We start from the raw sequence: 27,481 nt of genomic DNA, 5'->3' as shown, positions 1-27,481 counted from the left end.
ACATCCCCCAAAGGCGGCACGAACAAAACACGTCCCCCAAACGCTCAATCCGGCGCGGTTTGGGGGACGCGGCTGGAGATGCTCTAATTGCATGTGCAGTGAACAACATCAATGGACAGATGACCATGTGACCTGCACATACATTGTACAAAATCCAAATATGAATGGATCCATCAGTCGCTTGTCGATGAAGGTGGCGGCGACGATCTGCAGTAGCCCTTGAGCTTGAGCTTCCCGCCGTACACCTCACGTAGTTGGCACTCATCAACAGCATCCCGGAGCGTGGCGTCGAGATCTCGGTCAGCGACGAACACAAACTTCTTCTTGGTGTTGTCGTCGATAAAGGGTACACCATCTTCCATGCCGCCATGAACACGTAGGGCACGTGGATTAGGAGCACCCGCCCAAGCCGCTCTGGGTAGTAGTTTTGCATGATGTCCAACACCGCCAGTTTCGCTCGGATGTCACAGTTTGCATACCCCCACCCTTTTAGGTCGACCACCGCTGCAAACTTCTCGTGCCCAGCCGACAACCTATATCGTTATTGTGCACACAAATATGTCAATTTATTGTTAACTAGCACGGTTGCCCAAACAATTAATTAATTAATAAGATAGAGATCGATGTGGAGAAGTCAATACTTTGTGCATGTGTTGTCGAGGATGTAGATGACATAGCGCTTGAACTCTTCGAGATCTCGCTTCGCAGGGAGGTGTCGGACACCAAAGAGGTAGATCATGGGGCGTCCCACCTTGTCGAAGCCCTGCACGTAGAGCTTGTCCTGCACAAGCTCGTTGCGCACCTCGTCTTCATTGATGGAGCCCTGTGGCTTTGCGGTGCGCTTCCACGCGAGGTACTTGAGGAGCATCACCGATGCCTTGCCGATGTTGTGTTCACGGGCACGCAAGAACCGCCGTAACGTAAAGTCGTCGTCCTCCTGCACAGGTGAGACATGAAGAGTGCAATCGATCAACGGCTGGATCAACATCCACGTCGACACTAGGGGATTGGGAATGTGAGGTTCTGTCAAGATGATTGTTCTTGTAGGGCATGAAGGATCAGCCGGAGAGGAACGACAAGGAGTGCATTATGAGGCGTTAGAGCATCTCCAGTCGCGTCCCCCAAACCGTCCCCCAAACCGCGCCGGATTGAGCGTTTGGGGGACGTGTTTTGTTCGTGCCGCCTTTGGGGGACGTCGCTCCCCAGCCGCGTCCCCCAAACACCGCCCCCAAACATTTAAAATAATATTTTTAACACATAAACCATTTATATCAAATGTAGCATATGAAAAAAAAATGTTTTCGAGGATTGTTTTCAAATTAAATTACAACAAACAATAAAACAAGTAATCAAATATAATAAAAAGGGCTAGATGATACATCAAGGTGCCACGGTATTTCCTTTGATCCTCCACAAATGCTCAACGAGATCAGCTTGAAGTTGCTCATGCACATTGCTGTCACGGATCTCTGCGTGCATAGCGAGAAAATCAGCAAAATCTGCAGGCAACTCATGATCAACCTCCGCGAGAGGGCCTTGACACTCATAGGGACCAACATGTGACCTAACATGATTCTTGCGGTCATCCTCGACGGCGGATTTGACGACGCGTTCTGGGAGGCGCTGGCGACGCGGCGGCGGCGGCACGACCGGCGGGAGCCCCAGCCGCGACAACGGTGCTGACTCGCAGCACAGATCAGACGCCCAAACGGCCGGGAAATCCAGCGGCGGCGGTGGGGTGGGAGGCGCGGGAAGGAAGGAGCGACGAGAAAAGAGGCGCGAAACAACGGTTTATGCAAATAGTCGCCGACATGTGGGAGCCCGCCTCGCTTTTCGTTGTGTCCGGCGTCCCCGGAGCGTCCCCTGTGGGACGGGGACGGGCTTGGGGCGCCGGACACCGTATGGGGCCGCGCCGGACAAAAATGGGCTTTGGGGGACGCGGCTGGAACGCTTTTTTTGTCCGGCGCGCCTCAAATCCCTTTGGGGGACGCTTTGGGGGACGCGACTGGGCTATCACGAGCGGTGTGTGTGGCTGGACCGAAGCCCCGTTATTCCATTCATGCCAATAAATACACGGCCAACTGAGGGATGCGATGTGTATTGATTGTTCCAGGTTTTCCATCGCAATATCTTAATCATTCTGCTGCTCAGAGCAACTCCAATAGTATATCCGGTTGTTGACTATAAGCAAGATGTCATGTCATCTATAGTCAATATGTAGCCAACAAGTACAATAGTTGGCTATAAAAATGTACTGTACTACTTTTTCAATGAGTGGCCCACCTTTCATTCACACACCTTGCCTAGGAGCACGTGCTAGAGCTAGCTCTTACATAAGAGCCCACTACTCACATTCTCTCTCCTTTTCTCTCTCCTCCAACTAGACACAAATATATTATATTAATCATTGTAGCCAGCTGACTAGATCTTATTGTACTTACTCTTAAAGTATTTCTCACAAAACAACGCCCAGTACTTTGCTTTGCCTTGTTTGGTTCATCGGTCTAAGCGAGATTAAGGCATTGTATGGTACCGTACCGTGCGTATCTCACTGAGTCACTGTCTAGCTAACTCAGTCTGAACTTGTAGCTTGTATCTAAAGGTATAATTGATGCCCCCCATAGGGGACCTCACAGCGATTTGCAATTCTGAGCCGTTAAATCTTATCAGATGTTGAATCTTGGCCGTTAATTTTTTTCACTGCCCCATATAAAAACAAGCCCCCAAGTAGAAAACCCTAGCCACCATCCTCTTCTGCCCCTCACGCTCGCGCCCGCCGCCAACAGCTGCCCTCACGCTCGCGCCAATCCCTGCCCCCATCTCTCCCCCAATCCCCTCCTCCATCTCCTCCTTAATCCCCTCCAGTTTCTCTTCGCCCCTTCTCCTCCTATATTCTTCTCCATGGATGCAGAGGCAAAGGGAACCATGGCTTCATGGATGAGGAGGTGGAGCTCGATGTGGAGGAGCACCCGGGAGGTCCCAGCAGCGCCCCATGGAGGATTTTCTCGCCATCTACGCACCATGCCCAGGTGGAGCAGTTTATTTTTACCTTGACTTCCCACCTCCTTCCTAAACAACTTCTTATTTGCTCCTCTGTTGTAAGGTTGAAGGTGTGCAGGGAAGGTGTTTGTGTAAATGCCTAAGGGCAAAACTGCTATGGAAAGATGATAATTTATGTGCATCTAGACAAATCCAAGTTGTGGTAAGCCATCCATGCAGCTCGAGAAGCTGATGCCCTCACACCTGTCAAGGAGAGGCTCCTCCAACCTTGGCGCCCTTCTCTCTGCCCGTCTTCCTCTCCCTAAGCTCGTGTCGCTGCGCCGCGACATCACACAAAATCGACAATGTGGACGACATGATGGTGAAGCGGTCGACGGATAAGGGGATTAGCCATCGGAAAAGAATTTAGCGCTGCCCAGGCGCTGTAGTGAGCGGAGTCACGGATAGCTGCACCAACTCGAGGTGAGTGGCGATGGCCGTATTTTCAGATATCACCACTGCATCCTCCATTCATGCCTTCTCATGGGGCTATAACCCCTTCGTGGTGATCAGGCCAATCCTAATGTGACGCTGCCAGCCAGAACCGAGAGGAAGATAAGGTGGAGAGGGACGGGACGGGGGAGAAGGCCTGCATCCTCATCGACGACGAAGATGGGGAGGATGCAAAGATGGCTTCTTCTTCTTCATCCAGGACCTGCAGGTTTCTCTCCTCTGCCCTCTCTCTCTCTCTCTCTCTCTAGACCCCCTTGTTCCCGATGAACCAATTTGGTGTAGATGATTGTATCATTGATCGGGAAAGGAGATGTGTGTGAAGGTGTTGATTTTGCACATATTTGGCTTGCTTTGGCATGTGATTGGTTGTGTCACTTGGGCAGCAGTATGTGAGGAGTGATTGCTCCTACATGTTTAGTTTAATTTTCCAATCTTTCATCTGATCGAATCATTTTTTGTTGGAAATTTTGGGTCTGAGACTTTTTATTACAGATTATGTAGGTAGTTCGCTGGGTAACAAACTGGAGGAACGAGATTGGTGCGAGCTGGCAATGCGGAGATTCAAGAGGAGTGCACTGTCGCGACTTGCAACATGAGGAGCTCTGTCACCATCTCCGACTTCTCCCATCTACATGGTTGTGAGTGCATTCACCCAATATTGAGGTTCCTCTCTCTCTCTCTCTGGCCGTCTGGGTCACTGGACGGTCCTCATGTAATGGAAAGCCAGAGCTAAAACTTTTATATATTAGTGTGTTATGAAATAAGAAGAGGTGTAAAATTACCTACGTTAATACCTACTTTGCTATGAAATTTGGTATGTTCTAATGCCTATTAATTTGTTGGTGCATGATTGTCAGTCCTCTTTAATTTATTTGATCAGGTCTGTTATGGAAGAAGAACATGAAGTTCTATAGAAGATTAGGCCTAATCTTCATGTTCTACATGTAGTGGTTAGACCTTTTCCCCTATACCGTAGTGCAAGCAAGATTTTTTTTTTCAAAGAAAAAATACTCTTGCTGTCCTCCCATGTTTGTTAGGTTTTCTTCCAACTTATATTTGTTGGCTATTGTCTATAAACCCTAATCTGTATTTTTGGTAGTATCTTATGTGGTGTCCCTGCTCAATAGTGTGCTCTGGAGCTCTGCGCCACGACCGACAAAGTGGGAGACATGCAGCACTGCATGCTGGCTACCACTTCCCTCCATCAGCGCTTAGGTACACCCCTTTTTTCCATGCTAATTGCTGAATGAAGTTGCCTGGTGGGTTATTGAGTTCGTGTGGTTGTGATATATGGCTGCAACTGGCCAGCTTTGGTTAATTCTTTTTTCAGTGCATACATCACTATTATACCTGCTCCTTTTCTTGCTTATGATCATGTATACTACATTCATTTCTGGGAATTTGAGTATCGAAGAAGGCTTGCTTTTCTATGTAATAGAGCAACCAAAATGATCATTTACCTTTTTTATAGGGGATTGTCCTTTTTGAAAAAAAAAACAAATTTCTCTATGATTATTTGTTATGCAGCAGCCATTATCACTATATTGATTTCACTTCACATATAGGTTCGTTATTGCGGTTATTTTTCAGAGTACATCAATCTAGAATAAGGATCTTGCTTTTCTATGTAAAAGAGCAACCAAAATGACAATTTACCTTTTCAATAGAGGATTGTCCTTTTTGAAAGAAACAAACTTTTCTATGATTATTTGTTATGCAGCATCCATTTTCACTATACTGATTTCACTTCTCATATAGGTTCCTTATTCCAGTTCTTTTCAGAGTACATCAGTCTAGAATAAGGATACTTAGAAAGTTCACTTTTCGGTGTTTTCTAAATGTCGTTCTATTTCTGCTAGATAGAACGCCATATAACACGATGCAATATATTATATCGTCATATCCACCAAAATTGTATGCTTTCCTTGATGTTTTTTCTTTCATAACGAACTGTATGCCTAATAGTTGGAACCCTGGTTGGTTATACATAGTTATTTATTTTCCCAAGTGCTTAGTGTGTGCCTAGCAGCTTGCACTAGAAAACTGGATATGTGGTTCCTGTAATCCTATTAATTTACAACTAATAGTGATGAAACTATTTATGAATGTGCAAGACGGTCATTGCTGCTCTATTCAAGGAGGGGAAGACATCAAAGCAAAATAGTAGAAAAGAAATGCTATTTTCTCTCCCTAATGATTTTGTTATAGTAGGCAATCAAGTTCCTTTCGATGACTATATTGAGATGTGTCTTGTACCCAGAGGGAGTTCGCATACCTAAAATTTAATGCTTTATCTACAGGTTGTATGTCAATTTTACATCTTTTAATGGGCTTTGCTTTTAATCTGTCTTCATTGTTCTCATGTTATTTAATGAGTATGTGAGTGCTAATAGACACTAATTCATTCTACCTCCCGTTCGTTTGGATTTTGGGCCATTGGATCGATGGCACCTCAGAGTGAATCTTTCAGATCGAGAGGGTTCTATTTCTTCTGTGCTCGATGCAGCAAGAATCGAATTGACGGGAATGCCAGTGGTTCATGTTTTGGTTTTTCCTTATCTCGCAGGGAGACTTCAAGCACATGGAGGACATGAAGCACATGGTGGCCTCCGAGACGCTCCCCGACTCCGACCAGAAGCTGCAGTATATTGCACCACCTGACAGATTGGTTGCCATCTGCTCGGCAACATTGGGTATCTGTGCAATTAGGTAGTGTATACCGTAGCTCAGACAATCACCAAAAGGGGTGGGATTGGACACCCTGTAGCAAACAAGGTAAAAGTTCTCTGAATAAAATGTCTTAACCTGCTTCTCTTTGTGTTGCCTGATGTGTGTGGGTGAGAGAAATAAAAAAGGAAACATTAGAGTTCTTCATTGGTTTATCCCATTTTGTTTAGCAGGAGTAATAAAATGGACGTATTATTTTTGTGGATTTGTATGGAAACTCATTCTGCACATGAGGTTTTGTATATTAAAACTATTGATTTGATTACACTTTCTGCTTGAACTGAGGTTTCTTTTTCCCCTCCTAATTATGGAAGGCATTCATGTTTCATCCCCTGTTTTTGTACACTAATTGTAGATCCTAGCACACCTTAATAAGTCAATACATGGTTTCATTTTCTAGGTGGGACAGTATGTACTTTAACTAGGAAGAGCTCAAAACTGCAGCATTTTACGACACCTCTGTTTGTGCTTTAACAAGGTGAAGAAATTTCACACCGGCTCTACAACCAAACCCTGATAGTGGAGACTCATGTCTCTTTTAGAGTTTAAGCAGCAACAAAACTATGAAGTTTGACGACTATGATCAGACTAAAAGAGATATGATGCACATTTACTTAGTAATTTGTGTTATGTTCTACATCTTTAATGTTTTATTTCTAAGCTGATAAAGTACAAAAGTGTGACCATAGTATTAATAAATTGTTGAATGTACCAAAGATGAATTATTGAGAGAGCAGTCTGCAATGTTTCAATGGTATATAAAGCATTTATTTATGTGATGAACTGATTATTCCCATTCATTTTCAGGTTTAGGAGCCACTATGCATTGCAGTTGTTGTACCACAAATGTCGTCTTCCTTCACATATTTACTATCGAACTCCACTTTATTAAATACGTAATAGGTACATTCTTTGTGTACATAGGTCAATAAACATTTCATATGCTGTACCTTTTGGCTACAGATTTTTTTGGCATAAGATAGAGTGTTCCTTATTTGATGGACCTATCGCTTTTTTTATGAAGTGTTAGGTCGCTGAGATGTTTGCGAGCAAAATAATCTAATCAGGCCCTATATCTCTTTTTTTAATTCAGTCTTAAAGATTTTATGTAGCATATCTTTGATCTGTTAAATCTTAGTGAGTTAGCAAGTCATTCTACGTTAATCTCTCTTTGTTTTATATTGTAGTATATGCTCCTGTAAGAAAAGTACCCTTAGTTTTGCATGGAATTTGTTTCCATTAAATCCTTACATTCTTTAGATTTCTCCTATTGCAGGATGATGATGTGAACATCTTGGGTGGCAACAAATAAAGTTTCGGTTGTATTTATTCTAGGTAACTTCCATATTCTCGGTGATAGTCCCTGCTTTTCTAAAGCATAAAATAGGCTTACAGTCAATTCATAGTTTCTTATAAAGTTCAATTCCATGGGTGGTTGTAGGAATGGAAAGGGAACAAAATGTAGCAATATTGTGAAATATTTTGGGTTTTAGTTTCGGAGATCTTTTGCACACAGGAGTCATTATTTTTTAACTTGAATGTGTAGGTTCTTCACGAATTTCAGTCAGGACAATCTGCTGACTATATAAACATCAGATATCGCACCACATGCCACCAGCTCAAGAAGAGTCGCACCTTGAAAAAATAGCGCCATGACCTGGCAGGATGTCGTGCTACGCCAAATACTACTGTTATGTCTGTGGTGGCCAAGATGACAATTGCGTGTTCTTAAAATGAGATTATACAGGTAGAAGCATACTGGTTTGATTAAACTAATGTGAAGTTGGAAACTTGGTGTTTGTTATCATTTCCTTCTGTGCATGTCTTCAGAATATCAAAAATCCAGTTGTTGGTGTCATTTGAATTATATTTGTGTGATTTAAAAAGTAAGCAATGCATTTGTTATACATTGGGTCTCATATTTCAATATACCTGGGGGGATTATTTAGGTTGTGCTATACTTCTGTGCAGGGAAACCTTATGAATCAAGTAGTGCGCTGATGAGGTTAATAGGTTTTTATGGACGTGAGAGGGATAAGGTATTCTCTCCATACCTAATAATTTATTTCTTCATAAGTACATTCTTTTTGGTGATTCTAATTATTTAAGTGTGCCGGTATCCACTATTTTACATTATGGGACAGTTGAGCTAACGAAAACACAATCAGCTTGCTGCTTTGTGTCTGGCATTAAATACCGAAATATCTGCACTCTTCTAAAATTTGGTACAGTTGGGCTAACAAAACCACAATCAGCCTGCTGCTTTGTGTTGGTTAAATACCGAAATCACTGCATACATATCACGACTAGCTGCTATATTTTGTTTGTTTTAGTTTGAGATCATAGGCCATTAATGGTTTATGAAGATAATTTCACCAAGAATAGAAGGTTGGTGATTCAGATCAGAGGTCAGTGTGAGCATCAAGCACTAGTGTTCAGCATGTATTGTTTAAGTGTGACGATTATATCATCATATTAACAATCACAATGATGATGTCGGGTATTTCTTTTGGATACTCAAATAGCTTAGTATTGTCCATTTGAGCATCATATATGGTATTGATACAGTGAAATTATCTGATACAGTGTTATACATAACATTACTGCTGGTGCATTATTTAGGCAAGGAAAGCTTTCACCATTTATTTCTCTTCATAATGATAATTTGCAACTATGGTATTCTGAGCTTTGAACTTGTATGCTTTTGTTGATTGGGGTAGATTCAAATGCATCGTTGTAAGTTAGGCATGTCTCCCATCTATGGCCTCTGCATGTACATACCCTGTTCTATTCTATTTTTTTTCTTGGGTGTGCATTTATCTCTATCTAGGTACAATATATTTTTTGAGTGATACAATCTATAAAAGTTACAAGTTATCCTTATCTCCCATGGTTAGATTTTCCAGACCTGGCATGTTTGTGTAATTAGAGAAGAAATATCTTATTTTTTTCACTCCTACCCGTGAATCCTTGCTGAGTTTTCATTTTCATCTGGTTTATAGATCCTAATAAAAATTTGCACATAGGCTAGAGTTAACATTTTACGCATCAACTTGTCATGATCTGCTAGCTTACAAAAATTTATTTTTTCTGATATGATCATTGTAACTTATTTGGCAATTCATAACTATGAAGCTTCAGCTACGTATTCCAAACAAGGTTATATTGAGGCTTGGACATACCAGAGATCAACCCGTCGAGAAGCATGCATATACCAGGAAACCAAAGAAACAGCCTAGAAGCATGCGGTTTGTCCAGGACGAGCACTGCACCTGCAATGGAAAATATAAGCCACTTATCTACACTGCCAGAAGTATCTACGTTAGCTCCAAGGAAAAACACTTGGTTAATATGGAGCACTCCTGGTCTACTGTAATATTAACAATCACTCTGTAATTGTAACAAGTTCCTCTCTTGGTTTGCTATCATGGCTACTGCACTGGGATAATAGTGTTTTCATACAATGTTGAGTTTCATGCTACACCATATGCTTCGAATCGACACATGAATATATAGATCCAGCTGACTCAATCATTCTTATAAGTGCATATCAGTACAGTTTGCTATCACCCTACGATGCAGACTTGAATGTACTTACATATAGGCTCCTTTTTACATGCAGACTCAGTGCTGATAGCCAAATGTGCATATCTGAGTTTGAGTTAAACAGCTAAATGACTGCATTATTTCTCTATATTGATGAGGACTATCGTTTTCGTTCATTGTATAAAATGTTGTATATTTCAATGGGAGACTGAATTCCTAGGGGCATTTACAACACAGTCACTTAGAACGGGTGCCAGGGCTGAAGTCCCACTCATTATCCTTTATTCCCGTCAGAGCTGAGGAATTTGGCTTGCTTCGATGCGAGAAGAGGTGTCGGGAGCTAAGAGCATCTTCAGTCACGTCCCCCAAATGACGTTTGGGGGACGACGGACAAGAAATGGAGAAAAATACGTTCCAGTCGCGTCCCCCAAAGTTAAATAGCACCTCATTTTATGTCCGGCGTCCCCGGTAGAAGCAAATTATCCCATTATCTAAGGGGACTTGCATGCCATCAATGATGAACCAACATGGTTAAAAAATTGGACACCCTAAATGAAAGTCGATTAGAAAATCCCCAGCCTATTAATCGCTACATCATCTCCCCTCCACACACTCGAGCATGATACCTACCCGCTTATCTCATTCCCAATCTATATAAACAAAATCTGAAAATGATTAAAAGATAATTGATGAAGAGTGAAAAAATAAAAAATGAAGAATGAGTCTAAAAAAAATGACACACATTTAGAGCTCGTTCGACAAAAATGAAGATTGATATACTTAGCAAATTCAGCTAAACAAATGAGAAAACCAACAAATGATTTTTAATGAGATATAAAAAGCTCACTATGGATGAAGGCAAATTGCCGGTCTGCCACTCATTTGCTCAGTTCCCCTTTTTTCTCCCACTAAAAAAAGCTGAGATTAGTGACTAATAAAATTATAATGAAGAACTGAGCAAATTAAAATGAAGAAATAAGTAAAACGAACTGAAGAAGAAAAATTAATACAAATGAGATAGAGAGCTCACCCTGGCTGCAGGCAATTGCTGCTTTGCTACTCCAATTCTTTGTTCCTCTTTCTTCTCCAACTTCTCTTTCCCACTAAAAGCAAAGACTAAAGAAACCACGTGGAAGACCAGTCCAAAAAACTCTCAGAAATCCGCAACTGACTCTGAAGAATAGTGAACAGGATCAAGACTGAGATGAAAAACTGAAGGTATATGAATGGATCACTAAACTAAATAACCTAAGAATCTGATAACTGAAGAAAGAAAGACTCGCAGTGATGATAAATGGAAAAGAGACTACGATGGGAACTGGAGAAAGAGATACTATAACTGAAAAGCTAACGAAACATGAACACTAACTAAAGGCTGAGGAAGAATGGGTGACTGAAACTTAGATCCAAACTGCCCAATTTCCACAAGCCCCCGCTATACGCTGTAAACACCCAGTACAGCTACCCTCGTCCGTCTCTCTCAATGGTGACAACCATAACTTAAAATCACGGACCCAAACTCCCCAGCCTCGACAAATCGTGCAGAACATAGAACACAGGTCCAAAATCTCCCTTCCCCATAAACAGGAAGCACGATAATTAGGAGCACGATATAGACTCGATACAACATCATCTGAAAAAGGAATCAGCGCGCGGAGGAAATCTCCCAAGCCGGCGCCGGCGCCAGACCCTTCAGCCGTCCCGCCAGTCGGTAATCCCCTTGGACCGGCCAGTGGCCACATCCCGCGCCAGACATATCGGTCAGCCGCCGAGACTCCCCGGAGCACGTCGATGAAGAGGCCTAAGGCGTGGTCGGCCACGCCGGTGGAGAAGGTCTCGCCATCGCCGGCCACAACGACGCCCTGGCGCGCGCACTCGACGAGATGTTAGGCCGCCCGCTCGCCCCGCCGGTTGTCTCTCCCTCTGTGAAAGCTCTTGGACACACTCCGACAAGAGTCACCTCCCAAACAAAGAAGACACGTGGTGAGAAAAGACATGGGAATAAGCGGGCACACAAAATCAAACAGATACAATAGAAACCGAACAGAAGAGATCAAGCCCGTAAGAGACATCAAGATGCGCACAACCTTGCAACGATCCAACGGACACGAATATGACTATTCACTAATTTTAAAAACAGGTACGGAGTAACAATTAAATAGGCGTTTATCATTTTGGAATGTGCCGAGGGTATGTATAAACTGATGTATGATCCTGTAGTGGTCTTAGTGCTGTATATCAAATATTTCGTCATTACATCATACTATTACGCCTGGAATATGATATTATTAATCTTAGAAACTAATGGGTTCAAATTATTCAGAATTTCAATACGAAAAGCAAGGAATGCATCCAAAGGCGCGCTTAAAATTTAAGAAATGTATTATCATATTAGCAGCTATTTTTATCTCTGTTATACAAAATAAATATGCACATGAACATCACGGGATCGTGCGCCAAGGCGCACATCTAAATCTAGTATATATTGATATGGTCACATGGCAGCAGCTGGTCGATCGACACTCTGTTTAGCTGTGCCAACCGTTAACCACCAGTGGCCTGAGCGTTAACTACCTAGAAACTGACCAACTACCCGTCCTTTCCCGAAATGAGAAAAGCGTGTCCATATCACTTATCATGAGCACGCCAAAAGCGACCAGCAACCACTCACCCGCAGAGAGGCACATAGCTAGCACAGCAGCTTGGTTTATCAATCTTTTCTCATTTTGATTCGATCGATCGTTTTACCTGGTTTCCGCAACTAGCTTGCTACATGCCTCCTAACCTAATCTCAGTTGCAAATTTGCAACAGATACAACTCTATTTGCAACTCATAGATGCATAAATCGCGATGCACAAATCAACTTATAGATGCACTAATCTAATTTCCAGCTAGCGATTCCGTAAAGCCTTGCTGTAAGCCACGAACTTGATCACAGTAACAATGTTGGCTATGGTAATGTTGAGAGTTGTGATCTCAGTTTGTGCAACATGGCGACTATGCAAGAGAGGAAATCAATGGACCGAGCTCAACAAGGCGTGAGAGGAAATCAAGGAACTGCTGGCGGACCGAGAAGCTAGACGTGAACTAGTTAGTCATTAGAGCTGTTTTCGTGGACATGGAGAGGGAGAGGCAAGAAGTTGATGAGTACCTTGGACGAGGGGTCCTGGGCCTGGACAACTGACCTCATCTCCGCCACCCTCTTCCACTCCGACGCGTCGCCGCCGGCATGGCCGTTGTGCTTCGCCTGCTCGTCGCCGCAATCCATCTCTCCTCCCGCGCCTCGATTGATGCGAGCTACCCGGGTGGCTTGGTTTTATAGCAGGACAAGGCTGGGCCGGGAGCAGGGGGGAACGAGTGAGATGAGGGAATATGAGCTGTGCAAAGGATGTGAGGTGTTTTAATCTCCGTCAGATTCGGATGGAACTCAGCTGCACGGGATACGCTTGCGCTGTCGTGTCGACGCTGGGACTATTCACTACCCGACTCAGCCTAAGACAGTGGATCAGTGGGAGCAGGCAGTAACATTTGATAACATGGCATGACAATTGCCATAAAAAAGGTGAGGTGATAACTAGCTATGTTATTATAACATCACGCATTAAGATAATATGAGTCTACAATATAATAAATTTATAATGCATGACACCACGCACATAAGTTACTATTCACAATGGAGATAATAACTAAGACTAATAACATGTCATATGTTACTAGTCTAAGTTACTCTCCACTACGACCAGTCTAAAGCCATTCAGTGACCCGACGTAAAAAAAATGCAAAGTAAATGTTTACATTCGCGCGGTTGAAAAATATATATGCACCCTAGCACAACGCCCCGACGCAAAATGTCATGTCTATCCGTGGAGATGCAAATGCGACTCAAATTTAGGGTCGAAATGCATCTATGCAGACAGCTCGCGCGTCTATCTTGCTGGTATCCAGGCCCGCTAGGCAGTGACTCGGTTAAGCAAACAATTTTTATTAATATTCGTTGGCCAAAAAGACCATGTTTCTAGGAAGGGTTAGACTAGTTAACCCAAACTATGACGGCCGTACCTAAGTTACTATTCACGATGGAGGTACCTAAGTTACATGGCATGGCAATTGCCATGAAAAAAAGTGATGTGGTAACTAGCTATGTTATTACACCACACATCAAGATAAGATGAGTCTACAATATAAAAAATTTATAATGTATGACACCACGCACATAAGTTACTATTCACTATGGAGGTAATAACTAAAACTAGTAACATGTCATATGTTACTAGTCTAAGTTACTCTCCACTATGACCAGTCTAAAGCCATTCAGTGGTCCGGCGTAAAAAAAAATGCAAAGTGAATGTTTGCATTCGCGCGGTTGAAAAATATATATGCACCCTAGCACAACGTCCTGACGCAAAATGTCCGGTCTATACGTGGAGACGCAAATGTGACTCAAATTTAGGGTCGAAATGCGTCTATGCAGACAACTCGCGCGTCCGTCTGGCTGGTATCCGGGCCCGTTGGGCAGTGGCTTATTTAAGCAAACAGTTTTTATTAATATTCGTTGGCTAAAAAGACCATGTTTCTATGAAGGGTTAGACTAGTTAACCCAAACTATGACAGCTGTACCTACTCGTCGTCGCTTGCCTATTATGACCAGGGTTACTCGCAGTCGCGTGGCATGCTGGCCGCCGGCGTGTCCTGATGGCCCGCTGCCATCAGAATTCCTCCGACGGCGGGTGGCCATGAGGTGGCGAAGGCTTCCCGGTGGCCCATGGAGGGGGACACGTCCTCCAGTGGTGGGCCTTCCAAGGAAAGTGTGATAAGCGGCCGCGCTTTTCTTGCCAAAGGGATTCTTGGATTTTGCTGCGGAGTACCCTTCCTTCTGGTTTTTCCGCGGACGATTTTTCCGGGCCTTCCACACGGACGATTTTTCCGGGCATGCTTGTAGCTAGCCTCCAGATCCGCCTTAAGGTCATTGACGAACTTGCAGTTGCGGTTGTCGTGTGTGGACTTGCCGTTGGCATCAAGATGAGCCAAACATGGCATGTCCCTACTCCTCATAGGTTTGGCGAAGGCGGGATCCGGCAGACGTGACCTCGTCACTACGCTGCTGATCGCTGTAGCATCCGCCTCGACGACCGAACGCCATGGCCACCATGTCGAATCCTTCCCGTTGTTGATCGCCAGGAGGATTCTTCCGCTTGTTGCCGTTGCCTTTCTTCTGTTGGTTTGGTACTGCGACAACTTGGAGGGGGCCTCCAGCATCATCATCTGCTGCCACGTATGACTGGCCGTTGTGATCATGCCGGTAAAGGTAAGTTTTCCTGCATCTTTTTCTCATGTCAGGGTGTGACGCAGGAGTCCTCCTCTGTTAAGAGCACCTATAAAGGCTAACATGGCTGTTTCGTCGCCTACACCTTCGCAAGAGTTCTTTATTTCCAGCCAGCGAGACAAAACGTCCCCGGAGGATTCTCCCTTCTTTTTGTACACTGTTGCAGGTCACAGACGGAGTAGGGTCGCTTGTAAGTTCCTTCTAAGTAGTGATTGAAGGTTTCTCTCACGTCAAACCCGTTGTGTATGGATCTCTCCGGAAGATCAGCTAGTCATTGGTGTGCCAGCCCTGTGAGGTACATTTGAAGCATGCGACATGCGAGGTTTTCGGTTGCTTTGACAAAAGTTACTGCGCGACAGAAATCCTCTAGCCACGTGTTGGACTTTTCTATGCGCATGATCTTGCGGCAGCACAAAATCGCCGCCCCAGCGTGCAACTTTCTCGGCCATCTTCTCCAACCAAGAAAATAGAGGGGGGGGGGGGGGGGGTGCTGAGTTCCTTGTTCTCGTCGTTCCATAGCCGAGGAACTCGGAAAGGGGAAAGGAGAAAAAACGACAAAAAAGGGAACGTAGCGAAGCGCGAGAGGAGCAGAGCGAGAGCAAGAGAACTGAACGCTTCGAGCGATCGACCGCCAAAGAGGGATTACGTCTTCTCTGTGCTTTTAGTATATCTCGCTAATATTAAAAAAAGGCACTAAAATATCACTTGGAGTATAAACCAGATAGAATGCTTTAGCCAGATGCATTTTATTCCAGTTCTAACAAAAAAATTATCTGTACTTTAGGAGTCAGTGTTTCAGATCGTGCAGATCAAAAGAAATTGTTTCCGGTCGTATGATGTGTTGTAGGAGTACTAACAACCACCATTTGTAAAGCTGGAAGTTCCATCCCAAAGAATCATGATGCCGGGAGGATCATCTGACGGAGAATCTGGTAGAGAGCTCCTAGGTATCCCTTGTCCTGTTCTTCCTCCGGCAGCCTCACCATGCTCGCCACCTTCTCAAACTTCTCCCGCGCCAGTGCCACCTCCGCAGGCGACGCAGCGGCCGACACCGAACCCGGCAACGCTCTCAGGTTCTTGTGAAGCTCCGGCGGCGACAGCGCCCACTGCATCGCCCAGATGCAGAGGGGTCTCATGTAGTGCAGCGACCGGTAGCCGCCGCCGCCTTCGGCCGTCCACGCCTCCGGCGTCTGGAACGCGTACCCGTACCCGTCCCTGCCCCACCCGGCGTCGTGCGCGCCTTTGGCCGTCTGGAACGCCGCCTCCGGCATGCCCTCGTGGATCATGGCGGCCGCCACGCCGTAGGTGACCCCGGGCCACACCTCCTTGGACTGCGTCGACGACGTGTCCACGGCGCCGTCCGGCCGCATCCCGTTCACCGCCCCCACCGCGCCGCCCTGCACCCGCATGACGTTGTAGTCCAGCACCGTCCCCAGCGCGCTGCGAGCCTTCTCCTCCTCCACGATCGGGTCAAGCCCGCACGCGCGCGCGTACCACTGCCCGGCGAGCTGGTCGGCCATGATGGACTTGCTGTTCCCGCTGCCGCTGTTGTCGTAGTCGAAGTAGGAGCCGTTCCAGAGCTCGCCGTCGTACACCCGCTGCGCCCTTTCGTACCGCTCGAGGAAGTATCCCTCCGCGCCGCGGTCTCCGACGACGCGCGCCATGGCGGCGGCCGCCTGGAGCGCGGCGACCCAGAGGCCGCCGGTGTAGGCGCTGACGCCGGAGACGGACCAGAGGTCGTAGGTCTGGTCGGGACGGCCCTCGTTCTCCACCATGCCGTCCCCGTCCCAGTCGAACTGGTCCATGTACGCCATGGCGAGGTACACCGCCGGCCACGCGGCGGCGGCGAAGGCGACGTTGCCCGTGGCGGCGACGTCGCGGTACACCTGGAGGACGAACTTGGGGTTGAGGTCCTTCCAGCGCGCAGGGTCGTGGAGCATGTAGGCGTTGAGCTCGAACCAGGGGTCGGCGAGGCCGAAGTCGTGCGGCACGGCGCCGAGGACCTTGCGCGGCACGGTGGCGCCGTCGAGGGTGTGCATCGGGCGTGCGTCTTGATGGAGGACTGCCCGGGCGAAGTCGCGCTGGAGGCTGAGCTCGATCGCCGGGAAGAGGGAGAGGAGTGCGAAGGAGGCGTAGAAGTGGACGTCGTAGGTGTTCCACATGTGGTACTCCATCCCCTCCAGGTAAAGAAACTGCCCCACGTTCTCCTCGCCGTCGCCCAGCAGCGCCGTGCCGAAGCATGCTTCCGGCGAGTGCGGCCGCTCATCCGCCGTCGCCATTGCGCGCAGCATGCCGTCCACTGCGGTGCTGCAGCTTTCGCCGTCGCCTGGAAGACTGAACCCGTTGAGGGAGAAGGGCTCCATCGTCGACGTCCCTGAGCTTGACGAAGCAAGCCCGGTCTTCCTGGGAGGCATGCCATCTGTGACAATGAACAATTTTTATTTCTGATTTTGAACCACTGTTAGAGATGGATTTGTGAGTGTAACTGGATCACCATAAACCACCTGTCCAAATGGTGCCTCCAGCGTTGAGATAGTAGAGCTCGTTGAACAGTGCGACAGGATACCTGAACAAAAAATGAAGATTATGTCATCAACTGTTGTACTCTCTCCATAAAAAGGTGTATCATCTTTGTCCAAATTTAAACGTGCCGACTACAACACATGTAGATATGTAATTTTTTTTTTTTAAGCTGATCAGTGAATTTTCCCGCTGTGTTTATTTATTAAATTTTCAAAATGTGGATACGTAAATATTTTGACAAAGTTGAAGCATCTTTTATAGACCGAGGGAGTAATAGGATCAAACTATCATCAATTCACAGTGATGAGATGATCAATTCAGACATTCAGTAATTATAGCGGTATTGAGTTCAGTTTGAAACCCTTACCAATCAGGCAGCGTCTTGTCCTCAAGAACAGGTTTCTGCCACTCATCGATCAGCGACTCCCATTTCATGTGTTCTGCACGCATAGAGCAGTAAAATTTTCAGAAACCATTCATCTCTTTCCTCGAGAGTTCATGAATCTTCATCGGCTCCTATGAAATCTCACCAAGAAGGGCGTCATGAACCAACTTTTCTGCCGCCGCGTCTCGATCTAGGCCGAGGAACTTGGTGTACCTCCGGTGGTAGGTCCTCCCGGAGGGGAACTTCACCTCAGGGCACGACCACGACAGCGCGAACGACACCTCGCGCGTGCCCCCCGCCGGCACCGTCGTCGTCGCCGCGACCGCCGCGCCGATGGACGATCCGGGCCTCGAAGACCCTCTCGGTGCCGTGCCGGCCGCGTCGCTGAATGAGCCGCGGTTCTTGACCTCGGCCCACATCTCCTTCGCCGTGAGCTGCTCGCCGCCGCCGGAGCTGGGCGGGCCCATCGCGAAGGACGGGCAGCACGTGACGCGGACGTCGCCGGTCTCCTGGGACGCGATCCCGAATGTCACCGGAGGGTGCCCGCCAGCCGTCCTGTGACGGAGTAGGACGCCATTGACGCCGTCGCGCGCTCTGGACGCAGCAAGGAAGAAGACTTTGTCAGAGAGATCGCTGCCTGTTGCCACATGGCATCAAACAAAATTTCCATGATCGTTACTTCATTCTGGAGTTGGTGTGATTGCCAGTCAATTCTGATGTCCCGCCGACTGAATTCTACACGAAGAACAAGCAAATTAAGGTCAAATCTTCTGTTCAAAGATGATGTGTATGTTCTGAGGAGCAGAGTGTTGGCCTGCACTTACTGCCCATGTGAAGAGCAATGTGACATCTGCAGGTGTGCTTGCAGAATTTTCCACCTGGTGCATCGCAAGCATCAGAGTTTCAAATAAAAGTAACCGCTGAACCACAGGGCAAATTCTGAACGACAAGTAATCTTGATTTCAGGGTCTAGTTTGCAGGTAATTGTGCTCTGAGTGTTTAGACCATCCCATTCTCTTGTTGGATCATTGGATTAATTTGATAAGAGAAGAAAATATACCGTAAAAGTGAAAACCGCAACCGGGAAGCTGCTCTCCTTGTAGTTATGAGGGATGAAAGGCGACATCTGACGACAAGTGATCTTGATTTCAGGGTCCGGCTCACCTACATTGCAATTGCTGAACCTTTTCAAACAACCTTATCGGCTAATTGACATGATTTCTCGATAACTATATATCCGGTAAAATGCCATAATCAAACAATGCAAAAAGTTACCTTCATATGTTGTCCAAGATCTTGGAAACAAGCCATGATAAGCACAGTTCTTATCTTTCAGATTCCAGTCCCAAGACCCAATGCCATTTTTATCTATTCCCCTACAAATTTGCACAGAGAATTATATCTAGCCTATTCAGATGAGTGAGATGAAGGTGAACCTTATCTGAATTTCTCTGCTTACTTGAGGACATCGGCATTTGGTGAAGACAATATTGTTGCGTATCTCTTCCCACCAGGACGGGAAACGAATGCCTAGACAAGGGAAAAGTGTTCAGATATACTTATTTTACATTTAAGAGTACCATGAATGAATATGTAAAAGTTGATTACCGAAAACTGATTGGCTAGGACAGGCTTCTGTTCATAAACCCTCGGGAATATCTGGAAATGCTGAAAGTACCCTCTGTAGCTTCTCCCTATGCTTCCTGAACTGAAAATGAAAAAAAAAAGATGTGGTTTGAACAAAATTGTCATCTGAATTCCAACCAGCTCAGAAGCATGCAAGTTTCAAATTGAAACTAAATCCTAAGACATGGAAGTACTTACCCTAGCACGCCAAGGGGTACCCCACGGTAGCAGTTGTCCATCCATTTCTTGAATGGGTCATAGACCGAGGCCTTTGAGAAAGCCGACAATTTTGTTCAACGAGTTTAGAGATTACTGACTAGACAGAATATATAATTTTCACTTGTTGTAAAAGGGTAGCTCACCTGGCCTTTCGCGGTTGCTTTGATGTGTAGTCCAAGCACTTTAACAATCAAGGGCATCTGAAGTACCACCAAAATCATGGCCAATGTTAGTCAAGCAAAGGAAGTATTCACTCTTACTGAATATGAAGCCCAAGAGTTACAGCACTATGGCAGCCTATGCTGGAGTGCTTACGATTGTCATGATATCCGTCATGGTCATACTGAACATTGCAATCTTCTTGCCTTCATCTTCAAATTTCCTCTGCCAGGTTCTCGCTGGTGGCTTCGTGAAACCGACGAGCGAGTGTGCCTGAATGCAAGGACACCCATGTCATATTAGCTAGTCTGCCTGCGAAACTCATAATGGGTGAAAGTTTAATCGATCAAGGATATATTGGCACATCATGGAAGAAACAGTTCCTTGAAAAGGGGAACACCCGAGGAGAAGAACCTTTTGTTCTAATTGAATAGCCTAAACAAGTCTGGTAATCCCACCAAATGAAGAATCCAAATAAACTAATTGAAGTGTTCTCAGAAGATACCTTTGTTTGCTCCACCTCTGCACTTCCCATCTTGAGAAGACAAGCAGCTATCTGGTTTGGGATCGATAGACATGATCAAGCACAGCAAGAACAAAATCATTCCACTTACCAAGATTAAATGAAAACCATCGAGAATAAAGAACGAGGAGGACTAGGGAGATTACCTGAACCTGAATTGCTCTGCTCTTTTAGGAGATACTCAGCTTTCCTCTTTTTATATAGAACTCAGGAGGAAGAAGAGGAAGAAGGAGGGTGAGTCGGCATCCGAGTCAAATGTTTTACCTTTCTCCGGAGGTGCGTGGAAAAGTAGGCATGTCACACTCGTGAAAGTTGTTGAGTTTTTTTGGATATTACGAATCAGCTGTGGGGTCGGCTCACTTAATTGTGTCCATGCTCCCAATCGGAAGGCTCGCTGAACTTTCTTTTGGATGCTTTTGCGACTTCTCTGTTGACGGGATATGCTTTTGCGATTTATATTAGCCTTATAGTTGAACAGTTTCAGACTGCAGTTGCAAAGTTGAACTGATTCCCACATCATGTCGAAGGAACAGAGTTGTTTTCTTTTACAGACAGAAGGAACAAAGTTTTGTTGACACTAGCTCTAGCTGGTGAAGTACATGACTAGCGCTAGAAGCATCAATGATATGCATTCTTGACTTTGCCAATTACACCATGAACATGATGTTCTTCGATTTATATTACCGGCATTCTATGACGATCGAGCAATGTCCACAAATGAATTTAATATTCATACAGTAGTATACATTGTTTTTACGGTTTAAGGCTTTTTAAGTGGACTAGTATTGTGGCGCGACTGTTAATATAGCAAGACCAAGACAATAATAATTACAACCGGCTTAAAACCTATATGAAAATGGAGAAACGATTCTAGACGTGATTGTGAAGGGACGGCGTCGAAATAAGAAATCCACTGGCCGGCGTACTCGGTATGGAATATTGTACTCTGAACTGAAATATGTGCTGCTGTGCTCAATTAGCAGCCACGGAAAGCGGTCGACCGTCAACATCCATGGAAAGTCTACCTCGCATACTGTTGGTCCAAGTATTTCAGCTGATCCGAATGCAGCCGGACGAGATACGTATGCTAAGGTGTTTGGTCTAACAAGCAACTGCCTCGTGTAGTATTCATGGCGGCAACGTTTCATCTACAAGGACGGCAACGTTTCTACTCGGCCACTACCCCTAGGATTCGGCCACCGACTACTCTAGGTGCCCCTGTACATTTTGTTCTCTCATAGAAGATTCTAAAGGTTCTGAACAGAATCCGCAACATTTTATTCTCTCTTAAAGATTCTTATAAAAATCCATATACATATTTAACTTGTAGCTTGAGAAATGGGAAATGACAAACCCGGTCGGAGGAAGACAAAACTATCAACGTAATGGGAAACGGGGTCCCACGATATGCGTGGATATACGTTGTTCAAGACGAAAGCGACATGGCGCTAAACAATCTTGGACTAAATCCACAGGAAAAAATTATTATCAGAGAACTAACCATCTTGCTCATTCTTTGAAAGTTTGGTGTAGAAAAAAGAAACCTATGCAGGAAGAATTGAAGGACTTGGAGAACCAGATTCATCAAATTCAATGCAAACCTTTGGACCAGCAAGATCGCGCTAAGGCTGGTCATAGTGCATAGTATCATATACTAGTATCATGCATATGATACTTATCTATGATACTACCTCTATAGTGGGTGGTATTATAGAGTAGTATCATAAAGTTCTAAATTTATTGTTTCGTAGAATCCTAATGTAAATCTATGTACATGATCTATTTGACATGTACTTTTCTTGTAACGTGCGCTATGATACAGTATCCACGTATGTTACTCTAACATTATCTCTCCTCCTTAAATACATGCCACATCATCATTTTTGTGGGCCTAGTATGCATGATACTACCTATGATACTAGCACTATGGCCAGCCTAAGGAAGGAGTTTTAGTTATCAGGTATGAACAAACTTTAAATAACCTTAATGAGTTCTACATGCAGAGAGCAAAGAAAAATTGGGCAAAAGATGGAGACAGAAATATTGCTTTCTTTCACAAAGCAGTAGCAAAAAGAAGAAGAAGAAATACTATTATGTCAGTTCAGGATGAAAACAATATTACTCAATTAATGCCTGATAGTATTGCCCAGATTTTCATCTCTTATTTCAAATCTATCTTTGCTTCTTCTAGAAACATAACTCATTCGTCCATTTCTTGCCAACCAAATATGCCTACTGAGGACTTCACCTACTCCATCCGTGATAAGCAAGAAATTTTCCAAGTCTTAAAAGGCATGAAAAGAAATGCCTCTCCTGGACCAGATGGTTTTAATGTTGAATTCTACCTGGCACTGGATTGGTGATGATGTTCTCAAGCTTGTTCAAGATTTTTTTACCACTCCAATTTTACCCAAATGACACACACATTGCTCTCATCCCAAAAAAGCTCCTCTCACAAGTTCCAGCTGACTACAGACCTATCAGCCTGTGCAATGTCATTTACAAGATTATAACAAAGTGCATAGCTAATAGGCTTAAACCCCACCTTCCTGATCACATCCATCCTGCTCAGCAAGCTTTTATTGAAGGAAGAAGAATTTCAGACAAAATAATCATTGCTTAGGAAATTACCCATTCTTTTCAGCTCTCCTCTTGGAAAGAAAAAGCTTTCTTACTGAAGATTGATCTCGCAAAAGCTTTTGACAGGCTTGAGTGGAATTTCATTGTTGCTGCTCTCTCTCGTAAAGGTTTGCATGGTCATTTCATTAAACTTATCCATGCATGCATTTCAACACCTGCTTTTTCTGTTCTTATCAATGGCCAATCTTATAATTACTTCCAAAGCACCAGAGGCATCAGGCAAGGCTATCCTTTATCTCCTTATCTTTTTGTCCTTGCCATAAATGAACTTTCTATCCTCCTTCAGCAAGCCCTATCTGATGCAACTCTTACAGGAATCAAATTTGGACCAAATTGCCCTGCTATCCACTCTCTCTTATTTGCAGATGATCTTCTAATATGTGGCCAGGCAACTATAGACGAAGCTCAATTTAGCAATAACATTCTTCTGTCCTTCTGCCAAGGATCTGGTCAAACCCCCAATTGGAATAAATCTGGAATTATCTTCAGTAAATCAGTGGACCCAATCACTATTCAAGGTATTCAAAACAATTTCCCTGTGCCTCTTATGAACGAAGCTTTCATCCACCTAGGCCACCCTCTCATTCTGCCTGCAAAAAACAGATCGGAGGCCTACAATTTCATTCTTGGAAAATTCAAATCAAAACTTTCAACCTATAAAACAAACTCCCTTTCTCATGTAGCCAGAATGGAACTAATAAACTCTGTGCTCTCCTCCATCCTTGTTTACTACATGTCTAATATCCTTTTCTCGAAAAAATTCATTGCAAAAATCACTGCCATCATCAGGGATTTTTGGTGGACTGGTATAACTAATGACCAATCTAAAAGACCTCTTTATCTAGTTGCTTGGAAAAACATTTGTGCGCCAAAAAATGAGGGAGGTTTAGGAATTCGAAATCTTACAGCTGCCAACCATGGGCTTCTATTGGGCTCTGCTTGGAGAATAGCTGACCAGCCCAATAGCCAACTCTATCAGATTCTTAAATCAAAATATTTCTTCGACTCTTCCATTTGGAAGCCCAAGCCCAACAGGCCAAAATCTGCTTATTGGACTTCTATCCTCAAAGTTATTCACCTGCTCCAAGACAGCTCTTTCTATCAAATCTCGCAAGGAAATATTTCTCTCTGGAGCACTCCCTAGGTTTCTACTTGGAAAAACATTCATGATAATCTCATTATACAACCTGTTGGTTACAATTACCCAGCTCTCGTAAAATATCTCTGGCTCCCAAATACAAAAAATTGGAACAATAGCCTTATTGATTCCCTCTTTCAGCAACCAACTGCCTCTGCTATTAAACAGATAAATATTTTGCCTACTGATGATCAAGATACTCTTTGCTGGAAACACACTCCTAATGGAAAATGCAATATTAAATCTACTTATAAGCTCTGTCTCCAAGATTTATTTGATGAAGGTACTCCTACACCACAAAGGCTAGAACCCTCACACATTAAGCTTCTCAAACATATGTGGAAAGACAAGCAACTTCTGCCAAGGATAAAAGCTTTTGCCTGGAGGCTTATTAGGAAAGCAATCCCAACTGGACAAAAAGGAGCAAGGTACTCTAAACATATCTCAAAGCTTTGTAGCAGGTGTGGTCTCCTTGAAGATGACATCCACCTTTTTTTCTCTTGCTCTTTTGCTAGAGCAGCATGGTTTCATTCCCCATGGCACATCAGATTGGATGTGATTGTGGGAACAAATCAGAATGTTGCTAACATTATTTCAAATCTCTTGTCTCAGAACCATCCAAATGCCTCCATTGAAAATGTTTTTACCTTTCTTTGGTGTTTGTGGAAAATTAGAAATGAAAAGATCTTTTCTAATAAGGAAAACCTTCCCAACCAAGTAGCCATTAGAACTGCTGCTATTATTAATGCCTGACAAACCGAAACTATTCCTATCTCCACTGCCTTGCACACTCCTTTCCCCCAAGATTTCAACTATGCAGGGCCTCGAATATATGTGGATGCAACTTGGAAACCTCCACAGAACTGTTATGCCTCTAGAGCAGGTATCAGAATCTACATGACCTGGAGACAAGGCAGCCAACACATGGATGTTTTCATTCAAGCTACAGCATCTGGAATCCACTCACCAATTCAAGTAGAAGCACAAGCCCTTGTTCTCGCGACAAATGTTGCAGCATCTTTGCTTTTGCAGGTACCCATGTTTTTCACCGACTGCCTAGGTCGTGTAAACTCCGTACAAGCGCTCGGAGCTAAGAATGCAACCTCCCTTTGGGAAATCAGAAGACAAGCTTTGCAGTTCCAGAACCTCACAGCTCCTTTACAAGCAAAGGTTTCTCATATCAACAGATCATTCAACCAAATGGCAAACACTTGTGCTCAGCAAGCCATGCAGGCTTCTAAAGCATCCCCTCTATGTTCCTGCTCTAGTACAACTCATAGCAACCAGGCTTGTCCAACTGCTATTGCTATTCAGAAGCTTCATCTGTCTGAATATGTAATTCTCTCTGTACTTTGTCTCTGAATTAATAAATCAGGGCGCTCAGCACCCTACCTTTGTTTAAAAAAAACATGGTGCGAAGCGACTCGCCAAGGATAAACACCCTTGCGGCTCGCCCGTCTCGCTCATCCGTGGAGACCTACAAGATTTTCATATTCAAGGGGTAGGTGCGAGGGGACGTGACTTTGGCAAGAATGTGCCGGGGAAACTCCTGTAGCAGAACTTCTCGAAGATGTCTTAGGAGCCCAGGGGACCTCCACGAAACCCATGAATCGTTCCCGGTGGATGGCTCGGAAACTCTTGTCAAAGCACCGGTCACGTCAACACCGCACCAAAGAGTGCGTGAGGTGCTCCCTGTCAACAAGAGCCCCCCCCCCCTCCCGAGAGGCACTCCGCGGGGTGCAGCTAGCTCAGGCTTAGTGCCTTGAGCAGGTCGGCCTACGCATTCCTAGGGCGCAGGATGTGTCCACCGTGGGGACGACATGTTTTAGACACCTATCGCACACACCCTGGAAGGGGCAGTAAATGCCCATCAGACAAAGTCCCTCCTGCCACCCTGCGCGCGGAAGCAATCTGATAAGATGGAGTTAGTCGTCACATCGGCACCTTCCAGGAGGCTTGCATGCTCGGTAGAGTGGTGCCACAAGCGCCACCTCTACTGCCGGTTGCCACCTGCATAGTGTAGGTGGCGGACATGCAGATGGCACATGTGGTAACCCCTTGACCTATAAAAGGAGGGCCATTGCAACTAAGCAAAGGGTTGGCCAGTAGACAAAGAGAACCCTAACCTGCCGAGGAAGGGGAGCTCCACTTGTAACACAAGAACCCATCAATCCATACAAGCGGGACGTAGGGTATTCTGAAGGGATAAACTAGGCTTATGTATCAACATCAGTATTTGTTCATCCGCGTGATGGAGAGATACTCTAGGCCCACTCAGTGAGATTACATCCATAAAGCTGCAGCGCATGACTAGGTCATGATGATGTTATATCACAGAAACAAGTCAAGTAGTCTTGTCGGTAACGAGATTGAACTAGGTATGATGACACCGACGATTAGGTCTCTGACGAGCTTGGTATCGAAGTAAGAAAGGGAATATGACTCGATGTTTATGGTCCAAAGACTTACGTATATTCATGGAATGCACATGGGTCATTATGGGCATCATAGTCCCGCTAATGATCATTGATCGGAGAGGAGTCTCGATCATGTCTGTAGTATTCCCGAACCGTAGGGTAACACACTTAAGGGTTCAGTGATGCTTAAAGATGTTTTTGGGTTTGTTGGAACCACCGAAGAATAGAGAAGAGAGAACTAAAAGAGTTTCGGAAGAATCTGAAGGATGTTCGGAGTGGTTTGAGAGCTGTCTCGGATCATCTAGAATTAAATAATATGCATTATATATTAATTAATTAAATTACTATTAAATATATGATTATTTGATAAAGGAAAAAAGGCAGCCCACCTTAATGGGGCCCTCACAGAGGGGAGCCCATTAGGGGGGCCGGCCAACCCCCAAGTGGATAAGGTAGGGGTGCTCTAGGTTTGGGTTTGGGGGCGCATGGGCCTCCCTTGGTCTAGCCCCACTCCACTGGCCCCACCGGCCACCTCCTCCTCCCCCTATATAAGGTGGATGCTTAGGTGGAGGAGAAGACACATTTTCCCCTGAGAGAAAAGGAGAGCGCCCTTGAGGTGCCTCCATCTCTCTCTCTCCCTCTCCCTCTCTTGTATTCTCTCCCACACGCGGTTCCTCGAAGAGCTGCGCACGTGAGGGTTAACTCCATCCCGGGTTTCGATCTAGAAGATCTACTTCAGCAATCTCGGCTGGATTAGAGGTT

General features: G+C 45.0%; 1 protein-coding gene, 1 long non-coding RNA gene and 1 pseudogene across 5 annotated transcripts; 1 reads left to right on the top strand and 2 right to left on the bottom strand.

The window, feature by feature from the left end:
• Positions 1-99: 99 nt before the first annotated feature.
• Positions 100-13,189, bottom strand: LOC127314245 (uncharacterized; annotated as a pseudogene).
• On the top strand, positions 2,744-9,836 carry LOC127314246 (uncharacterized). Of its 4 annotated transcripts, none has more exons than XR_011748258.1 (12): positions 2,744-3,029; positions 3,104-3,462; positions 3,553-3,700; positions 3,985-4,155; positions 4,373-4,442; positions 4,620-4,707; positions 6,059-6,267; positions 7,027-7,115; positions 7,496-7,554; positions 7,766-7,966; positions 8,191-8,258; positions 9,355-9,836. It is a non-coding gene; the product is annotated as an uncharacterized lncRNA (long non-coding RNA). The 4 variants fall into 4 exon arrangements; XR_007859523.2 differs by having other exon boundaries at positions 3,111-3,462; positions 7,027-7,122; positions 9,355-9,835; XR_007859521.2 differs by having other exon boundaries at positions 7,027-7,122; positions 9,355-9,835.
• Positions 13,190-15,819: 2,630 nt separating the features above from the next.
• LOC127314247 (uncharacterized) lies at positions 15,820-20,781 on the bottom strand. The gene is made up of 15 exons (XM_051344702.2): positions 20,671-20,781; positions 20,507-20,557; positions 20,158-20,274; positions 19,986-20,042; positions 19,822-19,892; positions 19,606-19,705; positions 19,457-19,527; positions 19,273-19,373; positions 19,058-19,161; positions 18,822-18,875; positions 18,677-18,732; positions 18,143-18,591; positions 17,980-18,052; positions 17,594-17,655; positions 15,820-17,508 (listed from the first exon to the last, which is right to left on the bottom strand). The coding sequence occupies exons 2-15, from the start codon at positions 20,534-20,536 to the stop codon at positions 15,986-15,988; spliced, it is 2,868 nt and encodes a 955-aa protein (XP_051200662.1). The 5' UTR covers positions 20,537-20,557; positions 20,671-20,781; the 3' UTR covers positions 15,820-15,985.
• Positions 20,782-27,481: the final 6,700 nt, after the last annotated feature.

The sequence above is a fragment of the Lolium perenne genome, chromosome 7 (assembly GCF_019359855.2).
Source record: "Lolium perenne isolate Kyuss_39 chromosome 7, Kyuss_2.0, whole genome shotgun sequence".
Lineage (NCBI taxonomy): Eukaryota > Viridiplantae > Streptophyta > Magnoliopsida > Poales > Poaceae > Lolium > Lolium perenne.
This window is presented reverse-complemented; position numbering and strand designations above follow the sequence as displayed.

Bases quoted from the DNA above. Each gene is read 5' to 3' on its own strand.
- LOC127314247 (XM_051344702.2), bottom strand. From the start codon at position 20,536: ATGGGAAGTGCAGAGGTGGAGCAAACAAAG. The intron at 19,893-19,985 runs GTGAGCTACCCT...GCTTTCTCAAAG, and splicing joins AAGCAACCGCGAAAGGCCAG to GCCTCGGTCTATGACCCATT. The intron at 19,528-19,605 runs GTAATCAACTTT...TCCCTTGTCTAG, and splicing joins TCCTAGCCAATCAGTTTTCG to GCATTCGTTTCCCGTCCTGG.